This window comes from Bactrocera dorsalis, chromosome 2 (genome assembly GCF_023373825.1).
Source record: "Bactrocera dorsalis isolate Fly_Bdor chromosome 2, ASM2337382v1, whole genome shotgun sequence".
Classification (NCBI taxonomy): domain Eukaryota; kingdom Metazoa; phylum Arthropoda; class Insecta; order Diptera; family Tephritidae; genus Bactrocera; species Bactrocera dorsalis.
Window position 1 is genome coordinate 38,199,023 of NC_064304.1, and position 15,822 is coordinate 38,214,844.

Genomic DNA, 15,822 nt, shown 5'->3' on the forward strand with positions numbered 1-15,822 from the left:
AAATAGTTTTGGATATATTAGTGTATATGTATGCAGGAATTTTACTCTAATCGCTATCAAAACTTCAAATGCCTTCACTTACTTTAAGCGGAACCGCCTTCTAGGAACATCAGCAGAACTTCTCCAATGGACTCCAAGTCCAAACACCACCCATAGGTTAAAATCCTACTTAACCAGAATGGACTCTGAAATACAAAACCTGTGCCCTGCATGCAATGATTCTCCGCATAAGACTTATCACCTCTGTACATGCTCAATTAAGATAACTCACTTAAGGAGAGCAGTTTCTATGGTTCGACCCGTCCAAAAAGCTCGTTTCTTAAGTCCATTGTTAAGAGATTTCAACGGCAGTTAACTTATTGCTTTTCTCTAAGCAGGGACTGGATAATCGTTACTAACAACAACAGGTACGATGTTTTCTATGATGGGGGAATCTCTTCCATCAGACTACCGAGTCCTGAACAGACTTGGTTAACATATAACCGTAGGCCGGCGTGGTATATTTCCTACAACTTAGAACGATGTACAATGCAGCGTCTTAAGTCCCTCCGGATGTACTTTATATAGTGTATATTGGAGTAAATTAAGCGGACCACTACATTGCAGTCGGATAGAAGTTCTGGAAGGTCATAGGGCGGCAGAAAGCCTTTCCCAAGGAATTTTGAGAAACCCTGCCATAACACCTGACGCCGTTTGCTCAATTTGCTTATTTCAAAGGATTCCCAGTCCTTGTGTCGCTACAGTCAAAGGTTTTATATCTAAGCAAGGCATTCAGTATTTTATAGAGCTAAAGTAATATATAATGAACATCGATCCACTAGCCGTCAAAGTGTTTATTGATTGGAGTCACAAATTTAGCGGATCCATCTGTTCCCGTTATAGTCGTAGTCCAAAAAATGGTAGATTGTTGTTATTGGAGCGGTAGAATCTTGCTGGGTCTTTGTTTGGATAAAAAATCTGGGCCCGTTCCACTTATGTAGACCCGTCTGTCGCGGGATAGACTCTGGATAAAGTCCGGATCAATTCCTGCTTCGTAAATTCGGCAGTTGTGGAAAACATTACGGAGTAGAAACTCCAACTTGAGGGAATTACCAATCACATTCATCTTTCACCTAGCTAAAAGTAGTGAAGCTCTACGTCGGTTCGGATTCGTAAGCTACAGCGGCACCTCCGTTTTCGTGAGCATAACTCCCGAAATAATAGATGGTCAATCGAAATCGACTTTCTGCTATGTTCCGTTCACTCTAGATATATCCAAGGCTTTAGATACGGCCAACCCCTATTTTCTCATCCGCAACTTCCGATTCTTGTTTCAGACTAAGTACAGGAAGATGCATCCGCTCTTGGAAATAATGGGTTTAAGTAAGTTAATCTCACTACTAATACATTTTAAAGATTTTTGGAAACTTCATTTGAATTCGTTATAAAATTCTTTAAAGATTTGCTTTCAAACATCTCGTTCGATAAAAAATTATTTTAGCAAAAATATATCGAACTATGTCTAATTTATCTTTTAACTTTTTTTAACTTTTCCGAAATTCCTACCGACACGATTGACAATTTGTTTTCACTCAATCACTTTTGAACGTAGGGCAAATAAATTTATCAAACTGAAAATTTTATTTTTTAAAGCTATATACACGATTTTCAAGCCCACAAACTACCAAAACAGGACCGAGTTTATAAATTTATTTTTATTTTTTAAATATATACTGAGTACTACGCAAATAATCACTATACTTTAAAGTCCATATAAAAGCAAAAAATATCGAAATGCCACCGAAAAAGGGTAAAGGTAAAGGCAAAAAGAAAAAGGAGGTCGTACTGCAAATACCGGAGCCACAAATTCAGCTCTCTGAAATTTCCATTCGTGAACGTGAATTGGATTTGCTGGAGGACTTGAATGATGACTTCTTCTCCACAGCCAATCAGGTATGTACAAGTAGGAACATATATGCGAACTCAATAAGCACTAATAAACCCATATTGTTATTCAATTGTGCAGACCATACAAAAGCTCATGGAAGCAAGCCGCGTTTATGAAGCTTCGAAAATGAAAAAATATGTTGATATAATATTCAATTTACATCGCCATTATGCCGAAGAGGTGAAGGAGACGTCTGTTCTACGGCCGCAAGTGATACGCGCAGAGAACAAATTACGCTTGGCTTTGGAGCTGACTGCCAACTCAGAAGAGGCAATGGAACGACTTAAGGAGGCGCTAAGTAAGTCCGTTTGTTGTTAAGATATTTCAAGCTGTTCCTTAAAACAAGAAACACTACTTGAGCACTCCAGGTAAGGCTTGGATGGAGAGCGATGCTTCGTTATTGCGAGAACAGGATACACAAGAGCGCTTGCAGGAAGTTATGATTAAATGTGAAGGATTAGAGAGTAAGGAAGTGAAGAAACAGGATGATACATCAGAGTGAGTTTCATGGTGAAGACAATAACAAGCCAACGTTTCATCTATAGATAATATTAATGCATATAACCGCTCTCTATAGATTTGGCCATTTATCGAAGTATAAAAATATAATTTTACGCGAACGCGATCGTCTCAATGGTGAAGTGATTGATCTGGAGAAACGTTTGCAATTCCAAAGATACTACTCCGAGTCACTCGAGTATATTAATAAGAACAACGAAGAGAGTATGTCGAAATTAAATGCAAATTTGCGTATGCTCGAGACAGAGAAGGGCAATTTCGAAATAAAAATACGAAGTTTACAAAATAATCTTGACGATCAGAAGGAGATCAATACGCGTACGGCTCTGAAGATGGAGTCTGTAAATCGCGAGGTAAACACATTCTCTTTATAACTTTTCTTTACCAGCTTTATAAATCATTTATAAAAACCTAACCCGCCAGTTAACCGAAACGCAAAAGAAGCTGGCGAAGAAACAAGCTGATTACGATCAGCAGAAGCACGTCTTGGAGAAACTGCGCAATGATAATGCGATCAATACCAGACAACTGCTGAAGAATGATGAAGAGATCACCGAACTACGTAAGGAGCAACGCGAGAATGAAGAAATCATACGTACACTGCGTTTAGAGGATAAGGTCAAAGCTAATACGATCGGCCAATTAACTAAGAAATACAAAAAGACGGCGCAAGATCATAGCTCTATCTCATCAAAGCTATATAAATTGAATCGGTTGAATCATACACTGGGCGAGGATATCTCACGTCTAAAGTGAGTGGCTTCGAAACGAATATTTCGGCTTTTCTAACAAAGTTGTTGTTTTTCTTTCGGCACAGAAACCAAATTAACGCATTGGAAAAAGATCTGCTCAATTCCACGTACAAGTTCGACGAGCTACGTCGTGTGAAAGAGAATTTGCAGCACGAACGTGAAGCTTTGCGCAGTGAGATCATTAAGCTGAACAATCAGATAGCCGATCTTAAACACACGATCATGATGCAGACAATTAATATTGATGGTCTACAGCTCGATATAAATAAGTTGAATGTAAAGCTCGATGAAGCGCGTATAAATGTATCGAAATCGGAGAAGGAGCGCGACGAAATGGCGCAAGAGGTAGAGACATTGCACGAGCGCATCGAATATCAACAGGGTAAGCATTTTAGCTTAAAGCTAAAGCAGATAAAGTTAAGTGCTATAGAATTTCAAAAATAGAAACATGTATCGATAACCAAAATACAAGATCGATAATTTTTTTAAATGCTCGGTAGCAATTGTAACATATATCGATAACCAGAAACCAAAAACGATATATTTTTTTAATTCTCTATTGTAACATATATCGATAACAAACAAAAAATATCGATATTTTTTCTTAAATTCTCGGTACACACTCACATATATCGATAACCAGCAAACAAGATCGATACATTTTTTTAAAATTCTTGATAGCAATAGTAACAGTAGAAGAGTGTGACGAAGGTTAATGCCAAAAAAAAAAATATTTTTGAAATCGTAGAAACTGAACACAAAATTACAGGAATTGATTTCAATGGAATTAACAGTTCATAATTTTTAATGGCGATTCTGAACTGTTCTTTTAGTATATTACTAACAAAAAATTCAATTTAGAACAAATTCAGCTAAAATCGAATCAAGTTACGGATCTGAGTGAAAAACTACAACAAAAGCACGTCTCTTTGATCAACGTCAAAAAACAATTGGAAGTGGCGCACTCAGAGAAAATGATTCTCAGACGAAATTTGGAAACATGCACGCAGGAGCGTGATAACTTCCGGATTCTACAAACGGTAAGTGAACAGTTTAGAATTGGTGGATATATGAAAAGGTCTAAGGACTTCGTGAAATTGCACTTGTGCAGAAGGGCAGCGTCTTTTGGCGAGACGAGCATTGACTCCAATAACAGGGATGTTTTTTTTTTAATTTTTACAAGGAGGAAGCGTCGAAACCCTGAACCTCATGTCAGTGTGGAACTTTAATCCGAACTAAACCTCCTACTGTCTTGTACCAAACCCCCCGGTAAGGAAGGTTGAATATTACTCATACGCAAGTGATGGTCCTAATGCATTCAGTAACAAGCTGCATTTACTTGTCCCTACCTTGGTTTGTCTCATAACAGTCAGTGATTGTCACCCAACCCTTCTTGTCTGCTCCGGCCATGGTTTGTGTGTCGCATCTTAGTTGTTCGTTGTATTTTGAAGTGGTCTTCTACGTTGTTGCTCTCCAGCTCTATGGTGTTTCATTATTTTGTCTGCCATTTCGCACACGGCTTTACACTTATCTAGTGATTCCATCATTTGAAACACTAGTTTTTCTGGGGTTGGGTCTCTCCCGAATGCGTTTTTCAAATTTTTGCCTTTCGATGTTCTCGCTTCCGCAATAATCGCATATATCGTTGTCTTATGTCGCTTCAAAATTGTGTTTAAATCGCTTCAAATTTGATTTGAAACAGCCGTGTCCAGTGAGATTTTTGGTTATGTGAAAATCTACTTCACCGTGCGATCTATTTAGCCACAGTTCAATATTGGGTATTAGCCGGAATTTTCAGCGACCATTTCGGCAGTCTTTCCAACGTTTTTGCCAGCGCTTTACCGTATCTGCTCTGGCTTACCCTTTTTGGGTTCTGGGTATTGCTCTCTTGTTAGAAAGGTATGTGAGCTCTTTGCGTAAGGAGTCTAGTGGGTTTAAGCCGGCGATTACTAGGGAAGCATCTTCGGATACCGTATGAAACGTGGAGCATACTCTTAATGCGCATAAGGCGTACGTGGAAACTAGGCCTCGACGATACGACGATAACAGGGTGGTAATACAAATACTGAGCTCGCTAACTGTGCGCTCAAGGAAGTCTGTCCTCACTAGAAATAAAGGATTTAATATAATTATAAAACAAAAACGGTTTGGGATATCAATGAAATTCTTTATTCCTGCGGAAGTACATTCGTGAATCACCATAGCATCCCGAAAAAATTACGGTCTGCTGCGGTTTGGTTCGGTTTATGGGCCGTCGGCGTTTTTGGACCGTACTTTTTCCGTGACGATCAAGACCGCCACGTTACTGTGAATGGGAATCGCTACCGCTCAATGATAACCAAATATTTTTGGTTCGACACCGTTACAGTATTTCCTGTGAGGCTACGTCAAGTCTATGGTCTATGCCAACAAGCCTGCGACGATTGATAAAGTATCAAGCTATTTCACCATCAGACTTGATGGTAACTGCAAAGCCGATGAGCTAGCAAGAAAGGCGCTCTTATCCCGCTCACATCGGAACGAGAACGAGATGGATCTCTATTGTCATCTTTGCTATTTTTTAGGTGTTTTGGCCTAGAGTAGTATTTGCCCTTAGCAAAGTTCATATAGGAGCTCTTACTGGACATCGTACAATAGGCATTCATGCTTAATGCTAAAACTCTTGTCACACGTAAGACTTGTAGGGAAAAAGATGAGGTGCAAATAGCCATGCACTTTCTACTTCACTTTCCAGCGTGAGGTTGAAAGATCTAAGCAGTTTCGGAGAAGCAAAAGACATAGTCAAAGCTGAAATTAGCTGTCTGAGCTTATTTGTGATAGGCTCAAAGCTCTGCGTAAATTTGTGAGGGTCTTATTATCAATTATATTGGCGTTTTGGTACGTCAACGGGCCGACATTCGAAGCCGTCCAAGTCAGATCCGTGTTGGGATCGACGTTTTAACCTAACCTATACTAAACCTTGCAGTGATAAAAACCATATTACCACTAAATATTTCAGAAAACCAATCATCAAACTCAACAACTCACTGCAGAAATTATGTCGAATCAAAACAAGATCTCCAATCTCAATCTGCAAATAGAGCGCTTGAACAACGATAAAAAGGAGCTGCAGAGTGAGTTGAAAAATAAAGAGAACCTCTTGGCGAGCGTACGTCGAGATTTGCGTGAAATGAAAACGAAAAACGAGAATCTACACAAGACCATACACGACGATGAGCTGAAGTTCATGAAAATGTCAAATGATCTCGATGAAACGCGCAAAGAGAAGAATCTAATTGGTCTACAGATGGTGCGACGCAACGATGAGATTGTAGTCCTACGCGATAAGCTCAATAACACACAAACAGCGCTAGATCAAGGTCAGTTCGTGCATAAGTATTTCCTCTATGTTTCTGAAATAAACATTTTCCACACAGGTCAAACACAGTACAATCAGCGTGTCGAAGATATACGCCTGCTGAAAATGGAAATAACTAATTTGCAAACGGAGCGTGACTGTTTGACGCGCGCCATTAGGAGCACAGCTGATATGCGTGAAGAGATCATAAGATTGCAGCGCTCTTTGAATCAGGAGCGCATTAAAGTACGTTCGTTGACAGAGGATGCGAAAACCCCGACTGGCGTGCATCGTTGGCGTATACTCAAAGGAGAAGATCCGAATCGTTATCAGTTGCTGGAGAAAGTGCAGATGTTGCAAAGGTGAGCATTGGAAAATGAGATAATATTTTTAAGATTAAGATTTTTCTACAGGCCACAGCGATCCTTCTCAGAGATGTGTGAATATATTAAATTTATACTCCATATATCATAAGTCAGGTTAAGCTTCACTATGTTTTTTTATTTCAAAGTAGCTCCAAAAAGCTCTAACTAAAAACATTAAGCTTTATATTCCAGACGTAATCTCAAACAAGAGATACAAAAAGAGAAGCTACAGCAGAAGCTAGAAGAGTCCCATCGTGTCTGTGATACGCTGAAGCGAGTTGTGGAGAATCTACCAACAACAGATGTAAAACAGAAGCTTGTGGTAACGCAGGTGAGCTTTCAGCCATTTTCGTTCGAAGAGTGTACACAAAATAGTAACCTATGTCTTCTTTGCTTTAGCGCATAAATCGCTCACAACTAAAAAAGTTGAAAGCACTGAGCGCCGAGCTCTCGATCAATCAAATTGAGATGAAAGCACGCGAATGCATCATTGACGAGTTCAAAGAAACGTTGAAGAAAACGAAGCAGCAACAAAACTGTGAAGAAGAAACCGTCACACAACCCACACAGTCCGCAATTTCGAGTGCCGTAGTGCCATACGCCTATTCCAGCCAGGATAATTATATGGACTGTATATTTATTGAGACCAGTGATCCTAGTCAAGACATGCAGGAGCTCAAGACTGGTTTGACTGTTTAAAATGTTTAAAGAAGCCGGGTCCATAATTTTTATGTTTTTAAGTAGAAATTTCAATATTTTATGTGGTAAGCGCAGATGAGGTTAGACACTTACCTGGTAGACGCATTTGTTAAAGCAAAATCCAAGCAAAACATATGAAAAATTTACACAGGAAATTATGTGATTTGTTTGAAGAGCTCTTTCGAAATTCCATAAACAGTCGTATTGGTATAGGGCATTGAAATCAACATATGCGTATAGTATTTTCGACTTCCCAGTATCAGTTCGATTTGTTTATAAGTTTCGAAAAGCTTTTTGAATTAAAATTTCCACAGTACCGATGCTGAAATATACATATAGCTTATAAAGAACCATCAAAACTAAGTTTATATAGTCAATTGAGTCATTAAAAATTATTGAACATCACTTTCTGGAACTAGCATTTTATTTGCATTGTACATCGCTTCAGACAGCAGTTTTAAGATACGCTAGAATACGGGACACTCTGCTCTCAGGGTTCAAATGGACCTAAGAGAAGTAATGTATAGTACAAAAGCCGTGGGATAAGCCTTCTCAACATTGCAAAAAAGATTCTATCGAGCGTACTGTGTGAAAGATTAAAGTCCACCGTCAGCAAAATGATTGGACTTTATCAATGTGTGGCTTCAAGCTTAGAAAATCAACAACTGACCAGATGCTCACCATGTACCTCTTGGAAAAGACACGCGAAAAAAGGATCGGCACACACAACCTCCTCGTCGATTTTAAAGCTGCTTGACCGCACGTAAAGGAGCTGTCTTTATGCCACTATGACTGTGTATAATGACGTTGAGCAAAACCAAACGCTACGTTAGGATCGGGAAGGGCCTCTACGAACCGTTCGATACCAAACGAGGTTTCAGAAAAGGTGACTCTCAATCTACTCCTGGAGAAAATAATTCGAGTTACAGAGCTGAATAGAGAAAGTACAATTTTCTGTAAGAGTGGACAGCTGCTGGTGTGCGCCGATGATATTGATATCATTGGCCTCAATATTCCACCACATCACTGTTGACGGTCATAACTTCGAAGTTGTAGATAATTTAGTCTGTCTTGGAACCAGCATTAACACAAACAAAAACATCAGCCTCAAAACTCTTGCCAACAGGTGCTACTTCGGACTGAGTAGGCAATTGAGAATTAGAGGACTTTACTCGACTAACAAAGATGAAACTCAAGTGACTCCGTCCTGCTATATGGTGCAGAGGCATGGACGATGACAACATCTGATGAGTCGGCGTTATGAGTTTTGGATAGAAAGGTTCTGCGGAAAATTGATGGTCCTTTCGGCATTAGCATCGACAGATACCGCAGTCGATGGAACGATGAACTGTACGAGATATACGACGATATTGACATAGCTCAGCGAGTTAAGAGACAGCGGCTACGCTGGCTAGGTCACATTGTGCGAGTGGAGGAAAACACTCTGGCTCTGAGAGTGTTCGGCGCAGTACCCGCCGGGGGAAGCAGAGGAATATTGCGGTCCTCTTGAAAAGACCAAGTGAAGAAGGACCTGGCTACGTTTAGATTCTCCAACTGGCGCCAAATAGTGAAAGGAAGAACGACTGGTGCGCTGCAGTAAACACGGCTATAATCGCGTAAGCGGTGTCTACGCCAATAAAGAAGAAGAAGACTTCCTTTAGAGCAATAGTAGATACCACGAAGAATGAGAATTTTATAGATATATTGGCGAACTTTTCCTCAACCCTTCAGAAAGACTTACGAGAAACGTCGGTTGTTAAGGTAAAACATAATTATGATATTCACACTGTACAGTCTTGAAGCTCCAACTCATGAAGATGAGATTTACCCTAAATGCAATCTGCTACCGTGGACTAAATCTATACAAAAGCTTATAAACCCTAAAGTTTCGAACGAGTTTAATGTATTGTGTCCAGCCACCGCCTCTACTCTGAACAGTGACATTTACAGACTTTTACTTATTTTGAAATTTTTTTGAGAAACCTTATAATTTATTAATGATATTATAAAAATGTTTTTTAACCATTTCTATTCATCCGCTTAAACTCCACTGATCAATTTAAAGCCAGCTCCGAGTGTGCGTTGCATTGTTGGTGGTGCCGAGAAGCATTGTGCCTGCATTTGTACGAGTAGTTGATGTTCTTCCAACAACTTTTGTTTCTGTCTACGTTCCTGATTAAGTTGCGATTTGGCATCGGTGAGACGCAGTTTGAGTTCATCTAATTTTTGTGTATTATTCTTCTCATCCAGATCTTTAACGTGCAGCTCGGCCATGAGCGCTTTCAGCTTGCGCTCTTTGCTGGACAAGGTAGCCTGAAAGTGCAAACGAATTTATTAATAACTTACAAAAGAAGAGTCGCTGCATCGTAAGTCATCTCACCCGAACATTGTTCAACTCAGCGCGTACCTTGTGACTCGGCAGCTTGAGCATGAACTCTTTCAGCGCCTCATATAGACGCTGTGATTCCTCAAGCGCTTGCTCTTGCTGCAGCGCAGACACATTTTGTTGTAGAATCTGCCTGAAAATTGATTAAATTTAATTGCTTCGTAAACCATGTATCTTCCTATTCTCTGGTTATACTTTCTCAATGCTTGTATTTTGAATATGAGATCCATCTTTTCCGGATCACGTCCCTTAAGACTGCGCCAACGATGTACATTCATCGGTGTCATCATCTCTTCCTGCATGGCGCGCGCCTTGATTCTCTCCTGATTGAGCAGTCTATGCATTTGTAGTAGCTCTTGCCGCAAATCTGCCGAATTCTCGCGATCTTTGCGCAAAACATTGCGTTCGGTACGCAGATTCTTAATCTCCACACGCATCAGTCGTATATCCTCTTGGCACTGCGCGTAATGTTTCTCGGACTGATCGTAAGCAATTTGAAGGGTTTGCAGTTGATCCTTTAATTGCACACTCTCTTCATTGCATTTTGTTAGCGTCGCAGAAACGGTATTCTTTTCATCTCTCAGGTGCTCTACTTCACGTTTGAACTGTGATAACTTTTGGTTATCTTCCTAAAATGATAAATGGCTTGAATCCATTTGACCAAGTTGGGTGGGTTATAAGTTAACTAACCTGTAGAGATTTCGAGAACTTGTCGCATTCTTTCTTACGTTCCTGCAGCTCACAACGTGTGTGTTGGTGTCCAAGCTGTGCATAGCGTACCTCGCTCTTTAGCAACCGACGTTCTTTCTCGAGTTTGTCGATTTGGAGCTGCAGTCGTCCGATGTCGCCATCACGTAGTGCGACTTTGTTTTTGTAGTTCTCGATGATTTCATGAAGTTTGACGATTTGCTTTTCTAGCTTGGTATGTTTTTCATCAGAGGCTTGTAGATTTCGAGCGAAACTACTTTTCTCATTTAATAACGTGTCATGCTGACGTTGTAGATTGCTAGCTTTCTGTTCGAGGTCGCTTATGGTGCGCTTCAGCTCGATCTCATAGTTTTCTTTGAGTTGTATTTCATCTGTGAGTGAATACAATGGGATATCGGGGGTTTTTTAAGAGAGCGCAAATCACGAGAATCAAAATTTGGATGTAGGTTTCCTAAATATTACTTAATATTATGATACTCACTTTGCAGCGCATCGATTTTATCCACCAAATGTTGTATTTCATCCACTTTCTTCGTTTGCTCTTTCTTCAATTTTGTATAGTCGTCTTGCAGTTTTTTCTGACGTACTTCCATGGCATGTACGGTTTCCTTAAGTGATTTTATTTCGTGTTGTGATTCTTGGAACTGTTCGTCTGTTTGTTCGGCCGTCTGATGTTCTGCGTACAAGTCACTCCTCAGGCTGTCTCTTTCCTTGGTAAGATGTTCGTTATTCTTCTCAAATTGATGTACAATTCGTCGCATTGATTCTAATTCCTTATCCTGCGTGTTCAACTGATTTCTAAAGCGCACCCCCCAAAAACAAACCAACGCTGTGAATACTTCCAGGATTCTAATACTCTCTCACTTACTTTAAGCGCACATTCTCCTCCTCAGCCTTGACGCGGGCATCATTTAGTGTGACGAATTTTCGTGTTGTATTCTCTTCGGTTTTGAGCAGCTTTGCGTTCTCGCGCTTCAGCTTGATAATTTCATCCTCGCGTATCTACAATGAAAACACTGTTTTGATATCTAAATTCTCTGCAAAGACATTCTTTCATTTACCTTCAGCAAACTGATGCGTTGTGCTAAAGCTCGCTTATTCTCGTCGCGGTCCTGTGTCGTATACTCGAGTTCGACTACGGTTTTTGCCAGTTTGTTGCTGACAGTGTTGTGTTGCGTCTGTAGATGGTCTAGATTGGTCTTCAGTGAGAGTATTTGTAGATTTTGTCGCACTTTCATTTTGGTTAACTGTGCATTGTGTACTTTGATTTGCAGGATTTTCTCATTGGCTTTGGCTTCTTCACTGCGTGTCTGCGCAAGTTCTTTTTCCAGCGTGTCCAAGCGCTTGCGGTTATTATAGGACTCGTTGGATGTTTCCTGCAAATAGTTGAGATTTAAAGGTTTCTGAAATGCACTCGGTTTCTTGGTTCAGTCAGTTGTATAACTTTACATCCACCAACTTGACCATGGCTTTATTCTTTTCTTCCAGCGTTTGTGTCATGGCTTCCACTTCGGCGGTATAGAGTCGCTGTATTTGTAGACGCTTATTAAGATCACGGATCTCATTATTGAGTTTTTCCCGTTCCTTTTGTTCATCGCGTTTACTGTTTGGAGAGAAAAAAGATTAATGTTTCAAAAAAGTCTTGTTTTATCATGTCTAGTAATAAGAAACCTATTCTTTTTTCATTAAATTGAGGTTGTTATTTAGCTTAGTTAGAATGATCCGATTTTGATCAAGTAAGCATGGTTTGGTTCAGTAACTAGTTGTCCTTTTGCAAGTAAATTCGTTATAACAATTTCAAAGACCCCCCGGGCCCCTTTGGGACTCAGCTTCACCTGAGGCGAATTATTTTACCAGCTAAAACATTTACCATTGACAGGAACTGATTCTAATTACATGAATGCAAGTCCGGAATATAAGTTGGATGCATAAGAATCTTCCAAACAAGCTTCGGAAGCTCCTGGCATATAGTTATCGTGATGGAATACAATTCCACGCCTATTAGTCAAAGTTGAAGACTTTTAGGCTATACGAGTACCTTTCTTTAGACGATCTAATTGTTATAGGTTCGAATCAAAATCTGCACACACATAGCATAACATTCCTGGCACGACAATCCCGGCTTGGCTACCATTTGTACAAGTCCATCGCTATGCGACCAAGACCATTTCCCCTTGATGTTGTTCATATACAACTTTTCATCACCAATAATCATCCGCTCCAGAAATGGATCGAATTTGTTGCGAATTAGCGGCGATTCATAGTTCGGAATTCGTTCCATGCATATGTTTTGCGTTAGCTCGTGTGACACCATACTCCAATCATCTTTTTGGATCCAATATTTTTCTTTCAATTTTTAATTTGGAGACCCCAAGTATAGTGGGATCCGTTTCCACCTGGTATTTCCAATGAAGTGTAGGTCGTCCTATTCATCTGCTTCTCCCGGCGGATACTGCGTCGAATACTCTCAGAGCTGGAGTGTTTTCGTCCATAAATCTTCCGCAGAACCTTTTTCTCGAAAACTCGTAACGCCCACTGATCAAATTTTGTCATCGTCCATGCCTCTGCACCATATAGCAGTCGTCCGATGAGTGACTTTTAGATTCTGGTCTCTGTTCGTCGAGAGAGAGCATTACATATAGCTTTTCGTGCAAGTTGTAGCTGCTGGGCCTCTGGCTCTGAACAGTGCTAACATGACGGTCGGAATCAACAATTTCCATTATTTTATAGACTTTTGGATCGACCATCAATTTACCAGATCAGATTTAAGCAGAAATATTGGATGCCTTAGTGTGATTTTTGTACTCCCTGCCAGTTTTTGGAACTCTTTGTGCAAAAGACTTTTTAACCATGTCCATCAGCTGCTTCAAAGATCCAACAACCATGATTGTTCTTTCTGTCAGCTTACTTTTCGGGGTAGTTAAGTTGTCCAGGGCTTTTTCTAAGTAAGTATTTTAATACAATTTTTGGATCTTCTTCCCGGAGGAAACTATATATTTTTAGAATTAAAACGTGTAGGAGAATATGCCTTCAATAGCTTTTTATTCACTATCACTATTTATTAGGTAATATCTCTGGTTTTATCAGCTGGTCCAAAGAACAACACTCAATCTTACAAGCTTTTTTTCTCGATGAGAAAAATAGCTCGGTCAGCATAAGCGAAATAAGTTAAAAGAACTTAGGCTTATGGCTCTTTGCTAAAACACGTTCTGCTGTGTACTTTCTTTAAAAAAAATTTAGAGGGAAATAAAAAGAGCTATACAAGCTCATCAATACATTTCAATAAGAACTTCTTAGTATAATCTCACCTCTGCAGTCCAGAGCGCTTATCGCTTAAATGCTCCACCATTAGCTCTAGCGAATCTACTTTTTCTCTCATCTTCAGCATTTCATCCTGGGCGGCTTGCTCCCGTGATTGTGCGGCGTCCTTTTGCATCCACGCACTTTCTACTCACAGACAATATACATATATGAATTCCTAACAAATCGATGAAATATATAACATTTCATTTCACTCACCGATAACGGTTCGTAACTCGGCTATCGTAGCTTGATCCAGTCGACTCAATTTATTCACATGCTCGAGTCGGTCTTTCAAGCGTTTTATCTCTTCGTCGAGCTCTTGACCATGTAACTGTTCCATATGCCAATCGGACTTGTAGCGATTGGAGCAAATTACCATGCGCTGGACATTATCGGCGTTATCGTGCGTATCCTTTTGACGCAGCGCTTTGGTTATCTAACGAAAATTATTCAAGAAAACATATACAAAATGTAAATATCCTTCATATATCCTTCATGCAGTGTTACCTCTGGCACTTTGTCCATTAAGTTTGTATAGAAATCATCATCGAAATCTTCCGGCACCAAAGGCTCGTCGTCCGAACCGGAAGCTCTGGAACCAGCACTCATTTTTGTGATTTTAGAAAGTTTTATTTAATTTTCAGAAGATTTTTCGCACAGCAATTCGATTTGCAGGCTTCTTTTTCATGCAGCTAATTTCTAACAAAATGTTTATTGACTAAATAGCGGTTTTTTCGGCAGTTGTCAATGCCGCTATTATTGCTTGCTTGTTGCTCTTGGCCATGGCATGCTATGGCAACTGGTTATTCGTTTAGTTGTTGTTTTTGTTGTTGCAGGCAATAAGAAAATTGTTTCAAGGAAGTGTTACACATTTCTTCATATACTTGTTTACATAAAGCCTTTTCTTACCGGCGTCATTCAAGCGAGTACAACTCTCTTCGTATATACAAGGGTTGTTTGAAAAGTGGCTGATTTTTATACTCTCGCAGCAAGTTTCAATAGATAGTATAATATTTTTGATCACCTAACGGTTGTTTCTTAAAACTTTAAATAATGAAGATAGGTGTAGAATGATATATAATTACAGGTACCCTAAGTACAAGTATATACATATACATATTTTCAAGCTCCTCATGGACAGCTGAAAACAAAACTATTGGTTTTCGGACAAGGCAAAAGAACAAATTATACGATGAGTGGAGTGAAACAGAAGGTTTCAAGACTAGAGCATACCCTTATGGAACCCTAAAAGATGACCTAGTGACTGATGCCCAGAGCATACTGAAATTATGAAGGGGACACTACTCCAGCCTGCTGGGTGGCAGTGAAAGCATAACACTTGGAGATGATGAATCCGATTCCCCAATTGTTGACGATGGAGTAGTTTGAATAACAATTACTAGGCTGGGACCAATGGATTGCCGGCCGAGCTATTTAAATACGGCGGCGAAGAACTCTGCCCGTTCCACCAAAGTGGAAACCAAACAATCTGGTCCCACTAAGGTGGAATAACACCTCAACATCGCGTTTAAGGTTCTACCGAGCGTATTGTGTGAAAGATTAAAGACCACCGTCAACAAACTGATTGGACCTTATCAGTGTGGCTTTAGACCTGGCAAATCAACAACTGACCAGATATTCACCATGCGCCAAATCTTGGAAAAGACCCGTGAAAAGAGAATCGACACACACCACCTCTTCGTCGATTTCAAAGCTGCCTTTGACAACACGAAAAGGAAGTCGCTATGTTTCTACTACATCAAAAGCTCCATCAGGATCGGGAAGGTCCTCTCCGAGCCGTTCAATACCAAACGAGATTTCAGACA

General features: G+C 40.0%; 2 protein-coding genes across 2 annotated transcripts; one reads left to right on the forward strand and one right to left on the reverse strand.

Annotated features, from left to right (window-relative positions):
- The first annotated feature begins 1,582 nt into the window (after positions 1-1,582).
- Positions 1,583-7,999, forward strand: LOC105226427 (cilia- and flagella-associated protein 58). Its single transcript, XM_049450365.1, has 11 exons — positions 1,583-1,932; positions 2,006-2,225; positions 2,296-2,425; positions 2,505-2,799; positions 2,870-3,198; positions 3,264-3,580; positions 4,060-4,238; positions 6,197-6,557; positions 6,615-6,897; positions 7,093-7,231; positions 7,300-7,999. Exons 1-11 carry the CDS (start codon positions 1,774-1,776, stop codon positions 7,597-7,599), a joined length of 2,712 nt encoding a protein of 903 aa, XP_049306322.1. The 5' UTR covers positions 1,583-1,773; the 3' UTR covers positions 7,600-7,999.
- Positions 8,000-9,627: 1,628 nt separating this feature from the next.
- Positions 9,628-14,850, reverse strand: LOC105226426 (cilia- and flagella-associated protein 58). The gene is made up of 11 exons (XM_049450366.1): positions 14,504-14,850; positions 14,213-14,432; positions 14,002-14,140; positions 12,143-12,296; positions 11,755-12,069; positions 11,562-11,695; positions 11,175-11,491; positions 10,676-11,064; positions 10,181-10,614; positions 9,980-10,118; positions 9,628-9,912 (listed from the first exon to the last, which is right to left on the reverse strand). Exons 1-11 carry the CDS (start codon positions 14,603-14,605, stop codon positions 9,640-9,642), a joined length of 2,616 nt encoding a protein of 871 aa, XP_049306323.1. The 5' UTR covers positions 14,606-14,850; the 3' UTR covers positions 9,628-9,639.
- Between the last annotated feature and the right edge of the window lie 972 nt (positions 14,851-15,822).